The 23,460-nt window shown below is 44.7% G+C and overlaps 1 protein-coding gene across 3 annotated transcripts in view; it reads left to right on the plus strand.

The window, feature by feature from the left end:
* DOCK9 (dedicator of cytokinesis 9) overlaps positions 1–23,460 on the plus strand; it is a 308,951-nt gene that overhangs the window by 227,953 nt on the left and 57,538 nt on the right. For 2 of the 3 annotated variants that reach the window (XM_065397434.1, XM_065397509.1), the window contains 2 exons: positions 7,809–7,856; positions 10,834–10,877. In XM_065397434.1, the coding sequence (XP_065253506.1) occupies positions 7,809–7,856; positions 10,834–10,877 (92 nt within the window). Of the gene's footprint in view, positions 1–7,808; positions 7,857–10,113; positions 10,251–10,833; positions 10,878–23,460 lie in introns of all 3 variants that reach the window. The other variant, XM_065423846.1, reaches the window with a different exon arrangement.

Genomic DNA, 23,460 nt, shown 5'->3' on the forward strand with positions numbered 1-23,460 from the left:
TGAGTTTGCTTAGCTTTTCATAAAAATTGTATATTTGAATTTGCTTGTTGAACTCAGTGTAGATTTAGATGGTTCATATTAATTCAAAGCATGACACCATCAATCAATATTTAGAAGCCCCATACTTAATTTTACATGCAACATTATAAAATATTGCTAGTTTCATACTAATTTGGGGGAGTTAGGGCGGAGAATTATCACCTTTGGCACTTGGTGAAGTCCTTAAATAGGCTGGGGCACTTAAAATGCTGCTAATACTCCCTTTAGAGTCACCACCTCTTCTGTGTCCCAGATGGAGCCACAACCATTAAAAGTAAAGGTGCAATTACAAATCAGAATAAATAAAGATGCCTGTTACTGACTTTTTTTCTGAATGCAGTGTTGTTGTAGCCATGTTGGTCCCAGGAGAGTAGAGAAAGAAGGTGGGTGAGGTAACATCTTTTATTGGACCAACTTCTGTTTGTGAGAGAGACAAGCTTTTGAGCTACACAGAGCTCTTCCTCAAGTCTGGGAACGGTACTTAGAGGTACTTTATTTCAGAATGAAAATAGGATGGCTTCCCAATTTTGCCCTTTCCTCTTTCACCTCACAAGAAGGGAAAGAGAAGAAGTCAGATAGCCTCTTCTGAACAGGAAAGCAACAGTGTCCATCTTTACTTCCACTTGCTTCCCAGAGCTGGTCTGAATGCTGTGGTGGAGAGAAGTCAAGTTTGAGAGCAGCAGTTTTGAGGGGAACAGTGCAGTAGCCTTTCTAAAAGGCCTTCCTGCCGTGCTGCAATCCGGATTGTTCTTCGTCACTCCCATAGCCTGAACAGGGCCATTGACACAGTGATAGCCAGACGTTTTGTTATAAATGCACTGATCAAAATGTGTGTTACAAAATGTGCTCTGTGCATGAATCTTCATCTTCAATTAAATATATACTTCTTCAAGTGCTGGTGCCTATGTGTATTCTGTTGTGGATACACGCATGCACTTTGTGCCCAGAGTCAGAGAATTCTGGCAAGCAGTGTCCATAGGTCTGTTCCTGTTCTCCTCATGTTTCAAACTGAGAGTATAAGGTGTGGGGTGAACCAGCCACCTCTCCAGTTCATTCTTACCATCGCATGGCTTGAATCGGTACCTCCAGTGCAGTCTTCAACCTGCAAATATTTAAAAGGTTTTTGGTTTAGAATAGCTTTGCAAATAGTTTTTAATAGTTTACAGTGAAGTATGTTAGATTCCTCATCCCAGAGATCCCTCACCGTCCCATACCCCAATACAGGTATGGGACTGTGCCCAGAACACTAAGCTTTGAAAACAGTTTCTCCTGTCCATGCTCCTTCTCAATGAGTGACAACCACCAGCTCTGCCTAGACTGCTTCCCAGAAGTGCACATCTCTGCCAGGTGCAGTATTTGTTGCTGCTTCCTAGCCTCACCTGTCAGGCATGGAAATTCTGGCTTAAAAAGCACATCATGGAGAAGGCTATTGAAGGCCCAGTCAGACCCAACCCAGGGGACCCCTGCCCATATAGCATCATGAATCAGTGAGGAGCACCCCTCCTACTACAAGGTGTGATTTAGGAGTGAGGGAATCCACATTCACACACCCTCCGTCAGGGTCTCTTCGGAAAGGCCGGGAACTCTCCCACACATAAGAGCAGATCCCCATTTAAGTCTACTCCGAAGAGGACAGATCTGACCCTGCCCAGGTTGAGTAAGTCTTTGCTCCCAGCCACCATGGACTCAGAACATCCTAAGCCTAAGAGCCATGAATAAAAGGATCTTTAGAGATGGGCTCTGTCAGTACCAACCCCACAGTGGCGTCACCAACGCTAGCAATATTACCTAAGGCAAAAAAACAGAAGCCATCAGTACTGATAAAGAGTACCCTTTGGGATCCTTAACTGCAGAGGGTACCATCACTACCTTATATGTGGTCAGGACAGAGCCTCCCTGCATTGGCTTCAATGGTAAAGGCAGACAGTATCCCACATACTCCAAGAAAAGCAGAAGACATTTTTGTTCTCTCTGTTCCTCAATCTTCTCTGCTATCGGGATCTTCCTTCATCAGGGAGATCATGATTCCACCAACGGATATAAGCTATGGGAAAAGTCTATCCCCCCATCCCATCTACCAGCTGCTGCTTTCCTCCAATGGGACTGTCGGTACCTCCAATGGAACCGGGTCCAGCTTTTTCATCATTGGGAGAATCAAAATCACCAGAGGAACTGTCATCATCTCCTTCAAGGGTAACAGTCCAGACAACAGCTCGAGAGCCTCCTGGAACCAACCTCCACTAAGACACCTTCCTCAGGACCAGTGGTCCACCATGCATTGGGAACTTCCACAATCCTCCTTTGATCGCCCTTACTTGCCATGCTTGGACCCATGGGACCCATACTCACAATACACAGGTTCAGTGTGATCCACTAGAGAATCTCTCCATGCCTCCTTCCAAAGGAGCAACCAGAACTTCCTTCTGACCCCACAGAAGAGGAAGATTACTAAAAGACTGATGAGTCCTTGCACTTTTAAAAGGACTCCAGGACAACCCTCCATTCCTTGGGACTATATGTACCTTCCCCAAAGAGGAAATGTCACAAACATCCCTGCAAAACAAATCTATGATTCAACAGTTCTACTGTCAACAGTTGTATGAACCACCTCATAAGATACAGAGGGTACAGAAATCATGATACCCTGCACCTCCAGCATCAACAACATCTCAACTTCACCCACTGGCTAAAAGATAATTTTGATGGGATGCTCAGGATTTGTGAACCACTAGTGATGCCTCCCCAACCAACCTCCACCTATATTTTGGTGGCCTCCTATCACTCTTGCTCCACATCTGGAGAGTAGTAACATAGTGTTCTCGACATGTGGTCTGCGGACCCCTGGAGGACTGTGGACTATGTTGAAGGGGGTCTGTGAAAGACTTAGATGAAAACTGACTAAACAGAATTAAACTATACATACAGACAATAGATTTCCATAGGGGTCCACACCTCCATTTGAGATTTCCAAAAGGGTCCGCAGATGAGAAAAGGTTGAGAACCACTTTAGTAATGGACACATAGTTGTTGGATATCATCCATTCCAGCTACATAATAGAGTTTATCTCCCATCTCCTCCAAAAACCCCTTCCACTCCTTTTTCATAGATCATTCTCGTTAGGATCCTCCATCAGGTAGTGAAAGAGTGGCTTTCTCTTCAACATGAAGGAAAGGGGTTCTATTTGACAAACTTCCTAGTATTCCCCCCCACTCCTCCCAAAAAAGGGAGGGTAGCAACTCATTCTCGATCTCCGTCAACTCAGTGTCTTTATTTGCAAACTTATTTCCATATGATTACATTGACATCAATAATACAATCCCTGGAAAAGGACACGTGCTTCATAGATCTAAATATGAAAGATGCTTACTTTCATGTGGACATTCATCCTGCCCTCAAAGGCTCCTCAAGTTTATGGTTGGCGCTGACCACTTTCAATAAAGGGTTCTCCCATTCGTCCTAGAAACCACATGTAGGGTCTTCACCAAAGTGGTTCTAGTAGTAGCAGGCAGAGCAGTTTCACCATCTTCCCTTATCTAGACGATTGGCTTCTTATTGCCAAGGCATACCAAGAAGCTTCACATCAACCTCATTGATGCTTCAGCTCCTATCATCCCTAGGAGTCTGTGTGAATTTAGAAAAGTCTGTCCTGACCCCAACACAGAATATAGAATTCATAGGAGTGACCCTAGATTCAGTCAAGGCTTATCTCCCAGCCAACCTTAGCAACCTGATAGACCAGGTTATGTGCAACTCTTGAATGTCAGTGTGGATTTGCCTATCTCTCTTGGGACACATGATTTCATGTGCTTATGTGGGCTTGGCTTTGAATGGTATATACACCAAGCAAACCGTATGAATAACATAGTAACAATTCCCACCAGGGTGAGATCCTCATTAACATGGTGGAAAGATCCCAAACAAGTATGTGTTAGTGTTCCCTTTCTCTCCTGCACACCCAACAAGGCAGTCATTATGGATATCTTCCTGATAATCTGCGGAACCCACCTGGGTTGAGATTTAATAGTGAGAAGTGTAAGGTGATGCATTTAGGGATGACTAACAAGAATTTTAGTTATAAGTTAGGGACGCATAGGTTGGAAGTGACGGAGGAGGAGAAGGACCTCGGAGTCCTGGTTGATCGCAGGATGACTATGAGTCGGCAGTGTGACGTGGCTGTGAAAAAAGCTAATGCGATTTTGGGATGCGTTAGGCGAGGTATTTCTAGTAGGGACAGGGAGGTGCTGCTTCCGTTATACAAGGCGCTGGTGAGACCTCATTTGGAGTACTGTGTGCAGTTCTGGTCTCCTATGTTTAAAAAGGATGAACTCAAACTGGAACGGGTACAGAGAAGGGCCACTAGGATGATCCGAGGAATGGAAAACCTTTCCTATGAAAGGAGACTCGAGGAGCTCGGTTTGTTTAGCCTAACCAAAAGAAGGCTGAGGGGGGATATGATTGCTCTCTTTAAATATATCAAAGGGATTAATACCAAGGAGGGAGAGGAATTATTTCAGCTCAGTAGTAATGTGGACACGAGAACGAACGGATATAAACTGGCCGTGGGGAAGTTTAGGCTTGAAATTAGACGAAGGTTTCTAACCGTCAGAGGGGTGAAATTTTGGAACAGCCTTCCGAGGGAAACGGTGGGGGCGAAAGACCTTTCTGGCTTCAAGATTAGGCTTGATAAGTTTATGGAGGGAATGGTTTGAAGGGATAACGTGATTTTAGTCAATTAGGCATTAACGTGCCATCGCGGGTAAAATGAGGGTCCGGCTGTAGAATCTTGCCTGTATGCTCGGGGTTCTGCTGATCGCCATATTTGGCGTCGGGAAGGAATTTTCCTCCAGGGTAGATTGGCAGAGGCCCTGGAGGTTTTTCGCCTTCCTCCGCAGCATAGGGCAGGGGTCGCAGGCTGGAAGATTCTGTTGTGGGTGGGTCAGCTTTTGTGGCCTGCATCATGCGGGAGGTCAGACTAGATGACCATATTGGTCCCTTCTGACCTTAAAGTCTATGAGTCTATGAGTCTATGGACAGTCACACGACCCAGGGCACTTGGACACCTCAGGAAGCCAGAATACACATCAATCTTCCGGAACTCCAGGCAGTATGAGAAGCTTGCAAAGCCTTTCTGCCATTCATCCAGTTTCACCATGTACTCATATCAGACATCTCCCTTTTAGCTCTGTACTTTCCAGGAATCCAGAACTCATTGGCAGACAGCCTTAGCAGGCATTTTAATCATAAGTGGGAATTATATGATTCAGTAGTGCACAACATTTTTGCTTTTTTTTCTAAATTACTTATTTTTTCTAAAGAGCAAATTAAAGTAGTCTTGGGGGGGGGACGACTGTTGCTTTGAAAGTGTCCTGTATATTAATGGAAATAATATCATAACTTATAACTAGATGTGGGCCAACGGGGTCAAGTAAAATAAAAACAAATACAAGCATTCACCTGAACCATTTTCTTGAGGTTTGAAAAAGGTTTTATTTAAATTCTCCTTTGCACAATTTTTTCTCATGTATCCGTATATCCTTGTTTCAGTCAAAAGCATGAGCATCCACAAGTACAGGCTGTTCTCACGGTATTTCTTGCTTGACCTAAAAGAAAGTAGTATTGCAAATCTTCAAGAAAGTCTATGTGCATATAATAAACTTCTTAATACCAAGATGCTCATTTGAACAAAAAATCCAAGCCTTTTAAGATATGTAGATGTCACTAGCTATAATCAAACCTGAAAAACAGCTTCCCTTTTCAAGACCCACCACTGCCACAGCATCTTTAAAAAATGAGGCAATTAATGATGGCTAAGTGATGGAGCAGATAGGGATTGTTGACATTTATTTTAGCTTTTAGTAACAATTTAAAAATAAAATTATATATAAAATTGTATATATTTAGTTATCATTTTTCCTGTGTCCTTTGAAAGTCATTTTTCTTAGGGCTTGTCTACACTTCCGCTTAAGTCGATGTAACTCATGTTGCTCAGGGGTGTGAAAAACCACCCCCGAGCGACATAAATTACATCAATTTAAAGCGGTGTCCTGCTTTCCCACCGACGTAACTTCCGCCTCTTGTTGACATAGCTTTCACCTCTCGTCTTCACCAGACACGACATAACTTCACCATAGCCAATATAGCTTTCACTGATCATCTTCACCAGACACGCTACAGCAACATAGCTGTGCCTATGTAGTGTGGTAGTGTAGACTAGCCCTTAGACCAGGGATGGGCAAACTTTTTGGCCCGAGGGCCACATCTGGGTATGGAAATTGTATGGCTGGCCATGAATGCTCACGAAATTGGGGGTTGGCGTGTGGGAGGGGGTGAGGGCTCCGGCTGGGGGTACAGGTTCTGTGAGGTGGAGCTGGGGATGAGGGGTTGGGGGTGCAGGAGGGTGCTCTGGGTTGGGACCAAGGGGTTCAGAGGGCGGGAGGGGGATTAGGGCAAGGGCTTGGGGTGCGGGAGAGGGTCAGGAGTGCAGGCTCCAGGCAGAGCTTACCTCAAGCAGCTACCGGAAGCAGCAGCATGTCCCCCTTCTGGCTCTTAGGTGGAGGCGCAGCCAGGCTTTGGTTTGGTTCCTGGCCAATGGGAGCTGCAGGGACGGCACTTGGGGCAGGGGCAGTGTGCAGAGCCCCCTGGCTGCCCTTACGCATAGGAGCCGGAGGGAGAACATGCCGCTGCTTCCGGGAGCTGCATGGAGCCACAGCATGCACGGAGCGGGGCAAGCCCCGGACCCTGCTCCCCGGCAGGAACTTGGGGGGAGGGATAGCTCAGTGGTTTGAGCATTGGCCTGCTAAACCCAGGTTTGTGAGTTCAATCCTTGAGGGGGCCATTTAGGGATCTGGGGCAAAAATCTGTCTGGGAATTGGTCCTGCTTTGAGCAGGGGGTTGGACTAGATGACCTCCTGAGGTCCCTTCCAACCCTGATATTCTAGGATTCTAGGAACTTGAGGGCCAGATTAAAATGTCTGAAGGGCTGGATGCGGCCCCCGGGCCGTAGTTTGCCCACCCCTGCCTTAGACTGTAAGCTCACTGGGGAAGGGACTGTAACTTTGCTTGTGTATACACATCACCTCATACAATGGGGCCCTGCTTATGATAGGTACAACTAGACGCTACTACCATATAAATACTAAATAATAAAGTCTATTTAGTATACCACGTTTTAGAAGAAGCAATTAATATAATTTTCTTCTTTGGTTTTTGTTTTCAATCCTTGACGCTTCCCACTTGTCATTTTTAGAAATTCTAACTGGCACCAGCCAAGATATTAAGCTCTTTGCTTTGATTCCAGGTGAAAGGATCTGGGCATGCTCCATACCCCACTCTTGCCTCTGCCACCCCCTGCTGCTCTGTATGTACTGCAGAGTGCAAGGAATTGCTGCAACTCGGCACACTCACTTCATGGCACACTCAGTGCAGCGAGGTGGCTAACAGCAGTGGGACATGCAGCTATCACCATGTCAACCCCACAGTCAGGAGAAGATTAACAAAGGCAACCTGACCTGAGCCCAGGAGGTTCAGGTTGTTTTCTGACCTGACCTGAACCCAGCACCAGTAGTTGGGCCCCATCAGGTTCAGGTTAGGTTGCAGGGCTCTACTTTAAGGGTGGGAACAATTAAAATGGATGTTCTTCCTGAAATGCCTGTGAAGAAAGAACTTAGAGGGACTGACAAGCAGACATAATAGATAAATAGTTGCAGTAAACTTTTATTTAAACAGTTTTTAAATGTTGTTACAATGATTCCTAATATGTTCTCTGCAGAGTGTGCTTGCATCAGTTCCAGTACATGGGAAAACGATACATAGCCAGGTACTGTGTAGAATTTAAATTTATGGTGTTATGCTATGAGAGAATTAAAATAGTAGTATGTACAATATCCATTGAGTTCTTGCTTATTAAGTTATTGTACAAGAATGGAGAAATTATTATGCAGTGATGCCTACCAATTTGAAGGTGAGTAATTGGATGCACCCCTTTTTGGGTGCTACCTGAAAATATTGTTGCTGTAAAAGAATATTAGAAATATATATACAAAAATATGCTTATAAGAAATTAATGTAATTGGTATTTACTTTTGAGGGGGATATATTTTTTGAAGAATAGGTTTATTTCTTAAAATAATGCTTATAAAGTAGCAAATATTGGTTTGTGATTACACATTTTGAATAATGACAAGCATTGAAACTGTTTTGGTTGAATCCTCTTGGAAGCACTACTACATAGTTTTTTTTACTAATTTAAATTATAATATTGTACATTTCAAAGACTGAGGCTATATCTAAATGAGAGATGGCATAGATCTGTAATCACATTGATTATTGTAATGTGTCTCGTAAGCTGCCATTTTGCAATTTTTTTTCTAACTGTTTGTTTTCTAGATTTAGATTTTTCAGTTCATAGAGCTAAGTTCTGGCAGCACATGCATGTGTGACACTCACACTGAAGCCTGTTAATCAGTGGGAAGTCAATGGGAGTTGAATGCATGTATCTGAGGTCTGAATTTGGCCCATAAACTGTACAGTATACGTCAGTATTTCTTCCACATTTGCATACATCTCATACAAAGTATAGAGTACTTGTTCTTGTATTAAAGAAGTAAGTTAGTTAACCTAGTCTGTTCAGGCTTTCACACTGCCTCCACCACCATGGTGTTGGAGCTACTGTGATATCATTAAGCTTGTGGGATGAAATCGTGGCCATATTTAACTCAATGGGAATTTTGCCATTAACTTGAGTGGTGTCAGGATTTTACCAACATTGTTGGCATCTATATTTCCCAATGTCAGTAGCTAAATGCAGACTACTACATTAGCAGTTAACATTGGAAATTGAAATACCAAAGAGTTCAATCAGAATATACCACAAATCACAATGACTTTAAACTGAACTTTTTCAAACTTAATGATATGGGAATTTGTTTCTTACAAAAAGAAAATAATAAACTTTCATCCTAATTTAAATATGAAATACTCATCCATCCTATTACATGAATGCTATTCTGGGGACTTACGAGAAGATTGTCACTGTCTCTTTCTACCACCTCCACCCCCAAAATTTTTTTTACATACACGGAAAAAATCAATGATAAAATGGATCTATAGCTGTTTCTCAATTTAGATTGTGTCTTTAGCTATGATTATACTGCTTTGTGCTTTACCATACTACAGAATCTCCAGTCTTAAAAATAACTATAAAAATAACATTTTGACATAGCAGAGAAGACTGTTCTGTACTTCTGTCATATTGAATTACCACTTGATCTGTTCTGCATGTTAACAAACACCACACTATCACAATCATACAAGTCTCTGGTGGTCTGTGGGTTTATTGCAGTTTCACAAACAAATATAGCCTTTAAATCTGTAAAATTGATGTCACACCAAAGCATGTTGTATCACAGTAAATGCATGTACTGCACAGAATAACACCAAGTGAGAGAGAACTCTTAGTTAAGGGAACAGGGAGAGGTGTAATTCCAGCATTGGTTTTAATTTCTCATCAGCTCTGGTGGTGGTACACAGTAGTAAGGTTGTACTGATTGCTAACACAAGTCACTTTTCTGTTTTCTTCACTTGATTGCTGACAAGTTTTAACAAAGTGTATGGCTCTTCTCCCTTCCTGCCTGGGTAAGATACAGATGTTAGTGCCTAAATTAATTCCTGCTCTTATTGCATGTGGGCTTTCCTGTTTTACCACTACACCTCTTTCTAACTTTTCCCTAAAACTTATATAATCAAAAGAAATTAGTGCATTTTTCAGTTCTGACTGTTGTCAAAACATCATCTAAAATTAACATTGCTAAAAGCTTTGAAGTAAATTAAATATTTCAAGAGCTACAGTTTGTGTGCTTTTATTTTCACACATTAGGTTTTCTAATTACGAATTTGATGTGATGCTTTTTAAAAATGCCTATTTTTGTTTTAGCTAACATAAAACAACAAATAGGCTGCATTGCCATTCATTCGTTAGTACTTTTTGTGCTGTAGCTGCTTAACTAACTCTCCCTGTCTTGCTGCAGTTTGACATGTCTAACTTTTGCTTCTATCCCATTTCACCCATCTTGCAGGAACCAGGAGGGGTTGGGACCCATAGTTCATGATCGAAAATCTCAGACATTGCCTGTTTCCCGTAACAGAACAGGAATGATGCATGCCAGATTGCAGCAACTGAGCAGCCTGGATAACTCTCTCACTTTTAACCACAGTAAGTTCCATTACACCATAACAGTTGTCATCCTCATCCACTACCACAACACCAGAGGCAGGTCCCAGACCCACACCAGAGCACTTCATGGACTTTATTATTGTTCTAGATCAAACAATTAAGTGGAATTAGTTCACTGGTCTGTTCCCACTTTCTGGTAGAGCAATCAATACTAAGTGATGACGTAATGTGGAACATGGTTAACTATAGCATTACATATTTTAAAGTGGTACCTTGAGAATTTATTCGTTATGAAATATTCTAAATCATTTTAATCTGGGATTGATTTAAATTACAAACACTTAAATTTTGTGGTGCTCATTTGAAAAGGATTTATATCTTACTTTTGAACTATATGGGTTGATTTTATTAAAAGTTCTATTTTCACCCACTTGTGACCCATTATAAAAACTATAGTCCACATGTTATAATATGCATTTAGTTGATCATGTCTCCATGTTCTGACATCTCCTGATGAAAATATATATTTTAGAATTTCTATGAGGAATGTAAAGTCCATGATTTAGTTTGTGTGGATGTGAAAGATCTCCCAATAATGAAGTGACTTTTTCTGTGTTTTCAGTGTAAGAAAGATATCAAGTGTGCTTGGAATTTCTGTAGACAATGGTAAGACTTAACGAGGTTGAAGTCAGTTTGTGTAAGGCTGCTTTAATTGAAAACAATTTGTATATTGTCTTTTTAAATATGCTGCTTTTAAATTTCAAATTATAAAAGATGCAGAATATTTTTGACATGTCATTTTTCAATTTCCTACAGTTTCAAGCACCAAAGAAATTGGTCAGCTAACCTAACAAAATACAGCATTGATTCATGCAATGTGTTGACTTGACAGAATTCTGTACAGTAAAACTATACAAACTACTCAAGTTAACTATTGTGACAGACCCAGACCAGTGGGGTACAGGAGTCTGGTAGAGGGCAAATATACTGGTCACTGGATGAGTAGTTTTCTGTTCCCTGAGTGACCAGAGCAGAGGCTGCACTAGAGTAATCAGGAACCTGCTAGAACCAGTTAAGGCAGCCAGGCTAATTAGGACACCTGGAGCCAATTAAGAAGAAGCTGCTAGAATCAAGGCAGGCTAATCAGGGCACCTGGGTTTTAAAAGTAGCTCACTTCAGTTTGTGGTGCGACTGTGAGGAGCTGGGAGCAAGAGGCGCAAGGAGTTGAGAGTGAGAGGGTGTGCTGCTGGACGACTGAGGAGCACAAGCGTTATCAGACACCAGGAGGAAGGTCCTGTGGTGAGAATAAGGAAGGTGTTTGGAGGAGGTCATGGGGAAGTAGCCCAGGGAGTTGTAGCTGTCATGCAGCTGTTACAGGAGGTACTATAGACAGCTGCAGTCCACAGGGCCCTGGGCTGGAACCTGGAGTAGAGGGCGGGCCCGGGTTCCCCCCAGAACCTCCCAATTGACCTGGACTGTGGGTTCTTCCAGAGGGGAAGGTCTCTGGGCTGTTCCCGAACCCACATGGTGAATCTCTGAGGCAAGAAAATCCGCCAATAAGCGCAGGACCTACCAAGATAGAGGAGGAACTTTGTCACACTGGTGTCAGGAGTGGGATCTTGGGGTGCACAGCGCAGCGGAAGAAGGAGGGTGATTTGAAAAAAACAAAAAAAAACAAAAAACAAAAGGGAGAGGGTTATTTTTTTCACCACAATGGATGACGTAGTGCGGGCACTGATACAAGCTACGGTGGCCCAGCAGGAGGCTATCCGTGTCCAGGCAGCTGCCCAACAGGAGGCAGTACGGCTGCAGCAAGAGACTAATCGCCTGCTGATGGACCAGGCTGCTCAAGACCGAGCTATGTTGCGGGAACTGGTAAACCAGGTAAAATCCCTTACAGAGCTGAATCGCGGCCATGATGGGACGCGGCTCATACGGGCCAGCCATTGGCTGCAGAAAATGACACGGGAGGATGATGTAGAGGCATACCTTCTGGCCTTTGAGAGGACAGCCCTACGGGAGGCCTGGCCTCGAGATCAGTGGTCTGGCATCCTTGCCCCATTCCTGTGTGGGGAAGCCCAGAAGGCCTACCATGATCTGCCTGAAGAGGCTGCGGCAGACTACCCCCAGCTGAAAGCAGAGATCTTGGCCAGATCTGGGGTAACGACAGCAGTGCGGGCCCAGCAGTATCACGGTTGGAGGTACCAGGAAGACAAAACCCCGCGGTCCCAATTGTACGACCTCATCCATCTCGCACGAAAGTGGTTGCAAACAGAGTCCCGGAGTCCGGAAGAGATACTAGCGGTTCTGGTCATCGACGGATACATGAGGGGACTACCACCAGACCTTTGTGCCTGGGTAAGCCAGAACGAAACCTCCACCTATGACGAGGTTGTCGCCCTGGTAGAGAGGCGAAGGACAGCGAGGGAGCTGACCCAACTAGTTAAGGAAGAGGCACACCGGGTTAAACTAGCAGCACCAAGCCCTAAAGTTCGGGTGACTGGGCCACCAGGAGGGCCCAGGTGGAAAAAGAGAGAGGCTGAAGGCCCATCAGAGGCCACAAAGAGTCGGAGCACTGAGGGAGAAGAGGATCGTGATGTTAGACTGCCCAAACCAAGAGACCGGGGAACGCCTAGGGCTCCATACAGATGTTATGCCTGCGGGGAGTGGGGTCACATAGCTGCACAGTGTCCCAATGCTGAGGAGCCTATGCAGTGTAACCTGGGGAACTGGACAGATCCATGCTCCCTAATCCACCTTGTGGGGGTCTCACTAACCCCACATATGTATACCAGACCAGTGAAACTAAATGGGGTAGGGACCACGGCACTGGTTGATTTGGGGAGTGCTATCACGCTTATCTCAGGGAAGCTCGTGAAGCATAGTCAGCTGCTGCAGGCTAAACGTACGGGGATAACATGCGTCCATGGGACAGTTGGTTACTACCCCACCATCCCGGTAAAAATCAAGATCCAAGGGAACACTACTGAGGTAGCAGCAGGTGTAGTCCCTAAACTCCCATACCCGGTGCTCATAGGGAGGGACTTCCCAGGGTTTGGAAACTTACTCCCAGTAGGGGGATTGGAGAAAGATGGGGACCCTAAAATTGGTGAGGCATCCACAGCAGACTGTCAACCCCCAATCTTCTCTGAAATATCCCCAGATTTGTTCTCCACTGCCAGACAGGGTAGAAAGACAAAAAGGGAAAGAAGGGCAGCTAAGGCCTTGGGAACCCGAATACTGACCCAAAGCCAGAGGGTCGCTCTTGTAGGTAGGCGGACCCGCGCAGCTGAAAAGGAGGCCAGGAGGGAGAAGCACCTGAGTCTGACCCCCACCCTAATGCTTCTGAACCAGTAGAGGCAACAGAGACTGGGCCCCTAGATCTTGGGCAGATTAACCCTGAGAGAGGAAATTTTGGACGGGACCAGGCAGAAGACCCAAGGTATGACAACATTAGGAAGGAGGTGACTGAAATAGATGGGGTCCCCGTGGAAGGGAAAACCCAGGGACCAGGACCCTACTTCATAATGAAGAAGGATCTCTTATACCGGGTTGCACCAGTACAGGGGCAGAAGGTACAGCAGATCCTATTACCTCAAAAACACCAGAACGCTGTATTAAGTCTTGCTCATAGTCATCTTTTTGGGGGGCATTTGGGGGTAGAGAAGACCCTGGCACGAGTCCTACGACGGTTCTTCTGGCCCGGAGTACATGAAGAAGTGCGGAGGTACTGTGCCTCCTGCCCGGAGTGTCAGCTGCACAGTCCCCGTCCCCACTTGAGGGCACCTTTAGTACCCCTTCCCATCATAGAGGTCCCCTTCGAGCGAATAGCCATGGACCTAGTGGGACCCCTGGAGAAGACGGCTCGGGGCCACCAATATATACTGGTTGTTTTGGACTATGCTACTCGCTATCCAGAAGCCATCCCCCTGCGGAACACGGCCTCTAAAACTATAGCCAAAGAGCTGGTGGGGATCTTTGCCCGAATGGGGCTACCGAAGGAGATGTTAACCGACCAAGGAACCCCATTTATGTCGAAGCTAATGAAGGACCTCTGTGCGCTGCTCCATATACATACCCTGAGAACTTCGGTCTACCATCCGCAGACTGATGGGTTGGTAGAAAGGTTTAACCGAACCCTCAAGGCTATGATAAGGAAGGTGGTAAGTCGGGACGGGAAGGATTGGGACACCCTACTACCCTACCTTGTGTTTGCTATCCGGGAGGTACCTCAGGCCTCAACTGGGTTTTCCCCCTTCGAGTTATTATACGGGCATCACCCCCGTGGCATACTAGATATCGCCAAAGAGATCTGGGAAGAGGAACCCAATGAGGGGAGAAATATAATAGAGCATGTAATGCAGATGCGAGACCGGATAACCCGGGTTACCCCTATTGTACGGGAACATTTGGAGAAGGCACAGGAGGCCCAGCGAACCCATTACAATCGCCAGGCAAAAGTGCGACAGTTCCAACCAGGGGATCGGGTTATGGTGTTGGTACTCATGGCAGAAAGCAAGCTTCTGGCCCAATGGCAGGGGCCCTATGAGGTGGTTGAACCCGTGGGGGAAGTAACCTACAAGGTGTGGCAGCCAGGACGCAGAAAACAAGAACAGATTTATCACGTTAACCTTCTGAAACCCTGGCATGCACAAGAGGCATGCACAATGGTCCAAAAAGACCTAACCCAGGAAAACAAGCCTTCCAAACAGGTGAGAGTGTCTCCCGATTTAACACCAGACTAGAAGAATGAGGTGTCTGAGATGATCTTTCGGAACCAAGATGTGCTCTCGACAAAACCGGGTCGAACAACCGAGACATATCACCACATCGTCACGAACCCTGGGGCCAGAGTAACAATGAGGCCCTATCGGGTGCCAGCGGCAAAAAGGGAGGAAATAAAAGCAGAAGTAAAAAAAATGCTGGAGTTGGAGATCATCGAAGAATCTCACAGTCAGTGGTCCAGCCCAATCGTGCTGGTGCCCAAACCTGATGGCACCACAAGATTTTGCAACGACTTCTGGCGACTAAACGAAGTATCCCAGTTCGACGTGTACCCCATACCTCGCATAGATGAGCTAGTGGACCGTCTGGGTAATGCCCGGTACTTGACTACCCTAGACTTGACAAAGGGGTACTGGCAGATTCCCCTTGCAGAAGACGCAAAGGAAAAGACTGCGTTCTCTACACCAGAGGGTCTTTTTCAATATACTGTCCTCCCTTTTGGACTACATGGGGCCCCAGCTACCTTCCAGCACCTCATGGACAAGCTATTACGCCCGCATAACAGTTATGCTGCTGCCTACTTGGACGATGTGGTCATTCATACCCCAGACTGGGAAACCCACCTGGAGAAGGTGGAGGCAGTCCTCGATACCTTCAGGCAAGCTGGCCTTACAGCAAACCCTGCCAAGTGCGCTGTAGGGTTTACAGAGGCCAAATATCTTGGCGACATTGTGAGAAAAGGTCTGGTAAAACCCCAAATGAACAAGTTAGAGGCCATCCAAACTTGGCCCCGACCAAGTCGCAAGAAACAAGTCCGGGCGTTCCTAGGTGTGGTGGGGTATTACCGACTATTTATCCCCCACTTTGCCACAAGGGAAAGCCCCCTGACAGACCTAGTGAAAGCCCGTGGACCTGATCTGGTGAGATGGTCTGACGCAGCAGAGGAAGCATTCACAGACCTACGGACTGCCCTCTGCAGTAACCCCGTACTGATAGCCCCTGATTTCACCAAGGAGTTTATCCTGCAGACGGATGCATCGGAAGTAGGGTTGGGGGCCGTTCTATCACAGATGGTCGGGGAGGAGGAACACCCAATTCTATACCTCACTCGGAAACTCCTTCCAAGGGAACAAAAATATGCAGTGGTGGAGAGAGAATGCCTCGCTGTAAAATGGGCCATGGAAACATTGCGCTACTACCTGCTCGGGCGCAGATTTGTCCTCGTGACCGACCATGCCCCTCTTCAATGGATGCAGCGGAACAAGGAGAAGAACACAAGGGTGACCAGATGGTTCTTATCCCTTCAACCTTTCCAGTTCCGTGTGCAACACAGAGCAGGGAGCCGTCATGGCAATGCCGATGGCTTGTCACGTGTGCACTGTCTGGCGTCCCAAGCTGCCCAACCCCTTGGCGTTGAGCAGGGGGGAGGGATATGTGACAGACCCAGACCAGTGGGGTACAGGAGTCTGGTAGAGGGCAAATATACTGGTCACTGGATGAGTAGTTTTCTGTTCCCTGAGTGACCAGAGCAGGGGCTGTACTAGCTGCAATAGAAGAGATTTATTAATAAGAGATAAGAAAAATTTGAAAGCTCGACAAGTTGTTGTCTATATATATTCCTCTCTTGGTACACATGTGTCCCGAGCACCAGAGATTGGAATCTTTTGAACAGCGTACCCATTGGCTCATACCTGAACCCTGTTTGCCCTCCCAAGGGCATAAAAGGGGTGGAGTGAGGCCAACCATCGCCACTCCTAACCACAGCCTAGTCTGAGAAAGAGAATAATTAGCGGTGTCCTTACTTTAGTTATTTTTTTCCATTGTAAATTTTGTCTATAGTCAGTATTTGTAGTAGGATTTAATTTAGGATGAGTTTTGTAGGTTAGATTTCATTTGGGTAACTTCTATATATTTTTCACTGTTGCCCGGTACTGGCTCTTTAGTCTTCATGACTAACCAGAAATGTCTTCAGCCGTATCATTTAATGATGGCCATAGTAAACATTTGTTTGCATAGGCATAGAACATATTACTAGCAAATATTCTATTTGTTGCTTGTTTTAAAACAAACTCAAAGAGAAAGAGAGGCTAGGCTGAAACTGTTCCTTGTTATACAAATCTGACACCAACCTGAGATCCAGGTTCTCTAGATTGGTCTCCTTTGGAACAATCTTTTTCCTCTAAAAGTTCACCAGAAGCTTCTCTGAATATGGTGCTTGCCTCTTCTATTCCTTCAGCAAATTCCACTGTTCTGAAATCATCTGACTGGACTCATTCTGATGGGCACCCAGGACTGAGTCTCACCTTTTTACCCCCTCTACATCTAGCGAGAGGGAGACTTGCTTGTGGTTAACTGGGTGTCAGCTCCCTGACACCTTCAGTCTTTTAGCCACCCAAACAATCTCTGGGCTATGCTAGCCCTTACTTTGCCATGAAAGTTATCCCAGTCCCTGAGCCCCTTCAAAGCATTCCCCTGTAATGTCCAGCCCCTGATCCACTGAACATTCACAGAAATACCAGGTCTGCTGTACACACCAGTTTGGTTGATTCAACTCTGGATCAATTCCTTATATAATACCATAGCACTGAGATATATTTATAGTGGAAACAATCATATGTTTCTTATCAAAGATCAAGATTTAAGAGGTAGTGAGTTAGGATAATGGAAACAGAAGGGTTACATATAAAATAAAATCATAACATGTTGTGCAGGCCTGTGCTAAACTAAAATGTTAATATAAAGAAATTTCATAAATTTTGGGAGCCTAAGGTTGGTACAGCAGTATCTCCACCAGTGAAAGGCATAGTCACAACTTCAGAAGGGGACTTCCTTCCAAGACCACATAGAACACAAGAGTGATGACACATTGCACAGCAATTTCAAAGCCTCAGCTTGCAGCTGTTCAGACCAAAAGTTTTTCATATATCACTGGTCTACAATTTTTGAGAAGTCGTCTGCTTCAGAGATAAAATGTGCTATTTATTATGTATTTTGATGTGCTGAATTCAAATATGACAATTAAAACAACTGATTGGCTACTGTTTCTAAGATATTTAAGTTTTTACATTTTATGTCTATGTATATTGTGTAGATAGTAGAGTTTTAATCATAAATTGTAAACCTAGGTCTTTTCATGTGTTTATGGTTGCTTTACATGATAATATTTCACCTGTCCTGTTTATGTAACACTTTAAAAATCAGCAAAAGGGTTATATAAATACAATTTATTATGAAACAAAAGGCAAAAAACTATTCTGTACATAGTTTAGTCCTATTCAGTGTCTACTCGGCGCTTCTTGGCTTGTCTCTTGTATTCATTAAATGGAGCATCTCTTGTCACTGTCCAGCAATAGTCTGCAAGCATTGATGGGCTCCATTTGCCCTGATAGCGTTTCTCCATTGTTGCAATGTCCTGGTGAAATCACTCGCCGTGCTCGTCGCTCACTGCTCCGCAGTTCGGTGGAAAAAAATCTAGATGAGAGTGCCAAAAATGTATCTTTAGTGACATGTTGCAACCAAGGCTTTTGTATGCCTTGAGGAGGTTTTCCACCAACAACCTGTAGTTGTCTGCCTTGTTGTTTCCGAGAAAATTGATTGCCACTAACTGGAAGGCTTTCCATGCCGTCTTTTCCTTGCCACGCAGTGCATGGTCAATTGCATCATCTCGAAGAAGTTCACGAATCTGAGGACCAACAAAGACACCTTCCTTTATCTTAGCTTCACTTAACCTTGGAAATTTTCCACGGAGGTACTTGAAAGCTGCTTGTGTTTTGTCAATGGCCTTGACAAAGTTCTTCATCAGACCCAGCTTGATGTGTAAGGGTGGTAACAAAATCTTCCTTGATTCCACAAGTGGTGGATGCTGAACACTTTTCCTCCCAGGCTCCAATGACTGTTGGAGTGGCCAATCTTTCTTGATGTAGTGGGAATCTCTTGCACGACTATCCCATTCGCAGAGAAAACAGCAGTACTTTGTGTATCCAGTCTGCAGACCAAGCAAGAGAGCAACAACCTTCAAATCGCCACAAAGCTGCCACTGATGTTGGTCATAGTTTATGCACCTCAAAAGTGGTTTCATGTTGTCATAGGTTTCCTTCATATGGACTGCATGACCAACTGGAATTGATGGCAAAACATTGCCATTATGCAGTAAAACAGCTTTAAGACTCGTCTTTGATGAATCAATGAACAGTCTCCACTCATCTGGATCGTGAACGATGTTGAGGGCTGCCATCACACCATCGATGTTGTTGCAGGCTACAAGATCACCTTCCATGAAGAAGAATGGGACAAGATCCTTTTGACGGTCACGGAACATGGAAACCCTAACATCACCTGCCAGGAGATTCCACTGCTGTAGTCTGGAGCCCAACAGCTCTGCCTTACTCTTGGGTAGTTCCAAATCCCTGACAAGGTCATTCAGTTCACCTTGTGTTATGAGGTGTGGTTCAGAGGAGGAGGATGGGAGAAAATGTGGGTCCTGTGACATTGATGGTTCAGAACCAGAAGTTTCATCCTCTTCCTCGTCTGACTCAAGTGAGAATGATTCTGGTGCATCAGGAACCGGCAGTCCTTCTCCGTGGGGTACTGGGCGTATAGCTGATGGAATGTTTGGATAATGCACAGTCCACTTTTTCTTCTTTGACACACCTTTCCCAACTGGAGGCATCTCTGCTCACTTTGGCTAAACAGAAATGTGTCCCTTTGCAAAATCAAACACTGACAAATAAGAGAGCACGACACTGTATGATTTCTAGAGCTGATATAGGGCAATTTGTTCAGCAGAGTGATGTAAGCTTCGTTATGATTGCATCATCCATGACTTCTAGGAATAACATGATGCAATTCATATCATGTATGACGCAATACCAGCTTCAGATTGCATCATTCATTGTTTTGCCTAAAAAGCAAGTACTGTCCAAACCCAGTCATAGATTTATTCATAGATCCAGTCAAAGATGTATTTTAGTCATTTCTGCTTTAAATTGAGATCCCTTCCCTTTATAACTCACTTATCCTCCGCCATTCCCAAGTCAAGGGTCGTATATACTGACCCAATAGCATATCTTGAAAACTAGAGCCAATCAACAATTTTAAGCATCATTTTCGTTCTCAGTGACCCAGAATTAGTAATGTTTGACATCATTTATTTCAGAAGCATTTTGGCTGTAGAGCAGTGATTTAGTAAAAAGTCTACTTTGTGGTAAACAAGTGGTTCATCTTCTGGCGATGTGATTCTTGTTTGGAGTGAGACATCTTGGGTCCTGTCTTCGTCAACTTCCTTGATGTAATATGTGACGATCAATGGATTCCAACTTGGTGGCTACAAGGATGTCATGTTACATCCATGAATAGTCATCAGTCATCCCAAACAGATATCTTGTGCATCCAAACTTACAGGTGAGGAGTTATTGGGGGAAACATTAGGGAAATTAGTAGCTGAGACTGCAGAGAGTCCTCTGCTCTCTGTCAAAGCCAGCAAAGAAATCTATTAGGTGCTGGCAACACCCAATGGTATCCAAGAAGGGACTGTTAACTTGGCAGGGAGAAAACATTTGGAGCAGAAGCTTCCAAGGAGACCTAGATGAATTTTACTACAAACCAACAAAATATTTATTATGACAAAGACTCTTCCTTCTTATCCACCTTCTTTACCAGAGCCTTAACTAGTTGACTGTAGTCACAGCAAGGCATAGCTCACAAGCCACAACATGCAGTGCCACAAGCCAGACGCTGGATCACTTTCGAGGGCATGGCTTCGCAATAACACCAGGAAAAACTCTCTGGTTCTGTTAACAAACGTAATTCACCTGGGATTGGAAATAGACACTTTGGTGATCGAGATCTACCCACCACTAGACAGATTCCAGAAGAACCAGGATTTGATATCCATGCTGGACAAATGCATGAGACCAACCATGACTCAGTGTCTCTAGCCATTAGGCCTACATGGGTCTCCCCATGGGCAAGGTCTTCTATCAGGCATCTCCAAGCCTTTCTTCTGAAAGTATGGGACCATTCCCTGGAGTGAATGCAAGACCAGGTACTTGTTCCCAGCCAGGTGCTGGATCCCCTAAGATGATGGACAGTCCTAGAGAATGTCCGCAGGGGTCTTTCCATATTCTTTCCGGTCCAGCAGGTTCTCACAACAGACACCATTCTGAAAGGATAGGGATCACTTCTGGGATCCAGAACAATGTAGGATATCTGAAGCTCTGGGGAAAGGAACCACAGCATTAAGCCTTTGGAGCTCACAGCTGTCAAACTACCTCTACTGAATGCCAGGTCTTCCTAGAGGGCAATCACATCTTGATCCACCCAGACAGCCATGGTTGCATACATAAACGATCAAGGGGGAACTAGGAGTGTAGCTCTGTGTGCAGAAGCGATGGAGACAATAGAATGGGCAGACAAGACTCTCCCTTCCCGAAAGGTGATACACACAAAAGGAGAGCTGAACATAAAGACAGACTGGATCAGAAGATGCAAAGTCGACTAAACCAGAAAGTCTTCACTCTGATCTCGCAAATGTTTGGGCTCCTTTCTGACCTCTTCTGATAGAATTGAAGCTAGAACAATTGTTGCAGCTTCTGAAGAGACCAGACACCTTTTTTCCAAGACCTGTTCCTCCACACAGACCTACATCATCTTCAACTGACAGCCTGGCTATTGTTAGAATTAGCCTCACTCGGCCTACCTTCCAAAGGGATCAGAACTTTGCTCTCATCCAAGAGAATTTCCACACTAAAAAATCTGCTCCATGTGGACTAAGTTCAGTTCATGGTTCCAAGAGCATAATGCAGATCCAAGGGATCCTGGGGATTCTGGCCCCCCTGGACTTCCTTCAGGAAGGTGCGAATAAGGGCTTTCCAGCCCAGCACCTAGCTAGCCAGATATCAGCTCTAAGTAGTGTGGTACTCACAGGATCCTCAGATTCCTTGGCAGAACCATCAGGTATCCAGATTTCTCGGAGCAATCAGACTGACCAGACCAGCAGTCAGACCAATTTTCCCTAAGTGGAACCTACCACTGGTATATGAAAGCCATAACCACCCATCTCTTTGAGACTATGACTTCCTTCAGTCCACCTATGGCCATAGCACCTGATGAAGAAGCAGTGACACACTAGAAGTCAGAAGAGCACTCAAGACTTACATCAAGCATGCAGAATTCACAAGATCTGGCTCCCTCTTCATTTCCTTTCATCCTGAGGTGCCAAAGGCTTTAGTGTATCCAAACTTCCTCTTACTAGATTAATCAGACTGCATTGCTGAGGTGTACAAGCTATCTGGCACACTTGTTCCATAAGCAATCAAGGGGCATTCTACAAGATCCATGGCAACCTCATGGGCTGAAAGAGCGAGTGCTTCCAGTGCACAGAACTGCAGAGTAGCCACATTTTCATTAACTGATGCCTCTATCAGACACTATAAGGTAGACTTTCTGTCTCTGCAGAGGCCTCCTTTGGCAGGCAGGTACTGCAGGCAGTGGTCCAGACATAACCTGGCCATTTGAGCATTTCCAAAAAGGGTGGTGGTGGTGGGGGGGGTGTCTCCCCTGTTTCTTTTGTTCACTTTTCTATCGCTTCCTTCTCCTATTCATGACTTGCTACTTCCCATACATATCAGAATTGTGGGAGATGCTGGGCTGCAGAATGGAGAATTTCTTACCTTATAATTTCCTTTCTGCTAGCAGCATCTCCCACAGTTCTACGCACCTTGGATGGCTTCACAGCCAAGGATCAGCATTTTATTTGGATAGTTACCATGTAGGCAGTGGCCTATTGTCCATAGTTAATTAGTTATCCCAGAAATTATTGTTACTAATCATTTTCCAAGCGTTTTTCACAGTTTTGGAATTAATCATCTGGCAATCAGGAGAAAGGGGCATGGCTGGCACAGTTTTGAACCACCTCCAGAACCTTCAGACCGGAGGGGAATAGCCCAGAATTGTGGGAGATGCTGAAGCAGAAAGGAAATATAGCATCTTGTTCTCGGGAGGAGATCAGAGTCTCAGGTCTCTGTCGGATGCCTTCTTAATATCACGGTCCCACAGCCAGTTTATCTTTGACAAATTTTAAAATCTGGTTACTGTGTAGCCCCATAATTGAGGTTGTTGAGTTTTGGACATAAAATTGAAATTCAACTTCTTTATGTCTGCAGAATGTAATATATCTTTCTTAAAATTACAGCACTTTCTCTGAATCCAAAATAAATTTTGAGGGCAGGTGGAAAGGACAAACAAGTGTATACTCTGCTTTCTGCTGCTTTCATGATGCAAAGCATCTGTAAATTTACTTTAACAGGTCAGTATGCTCTGGCTTCTTTGTGCTGCTCCATATTGGCTAAAAGCAGCCAGAACATGCATGTGAATCTGATCCAGAAAGTTAGAACGAGTGGGAGACCCAAACAACCATAAGTCTGCCCTACAGTGACACCAGTGGGTGAGAAGGTTGGAATCTAATGTTCCTTTTAAAAGTCGGTTAATCTGAGAGACAAGCATTAAATTGTGTTTATCATAAGGA

The sequence above is a fragment of the Emys orbicularis genome, chromosome 1, assembly GCF_028017835.1.
Source record: "Emys orbicularis isolate rEmyOrb1 chromosome 1, rEmyOrb1.hap1, whole genome shotgun sequence".
Lineage (NCBI taxonomy): Eukaryota > Metazoa > Chordata > Testudines > Emydidae > Emys > Emys orbicularis.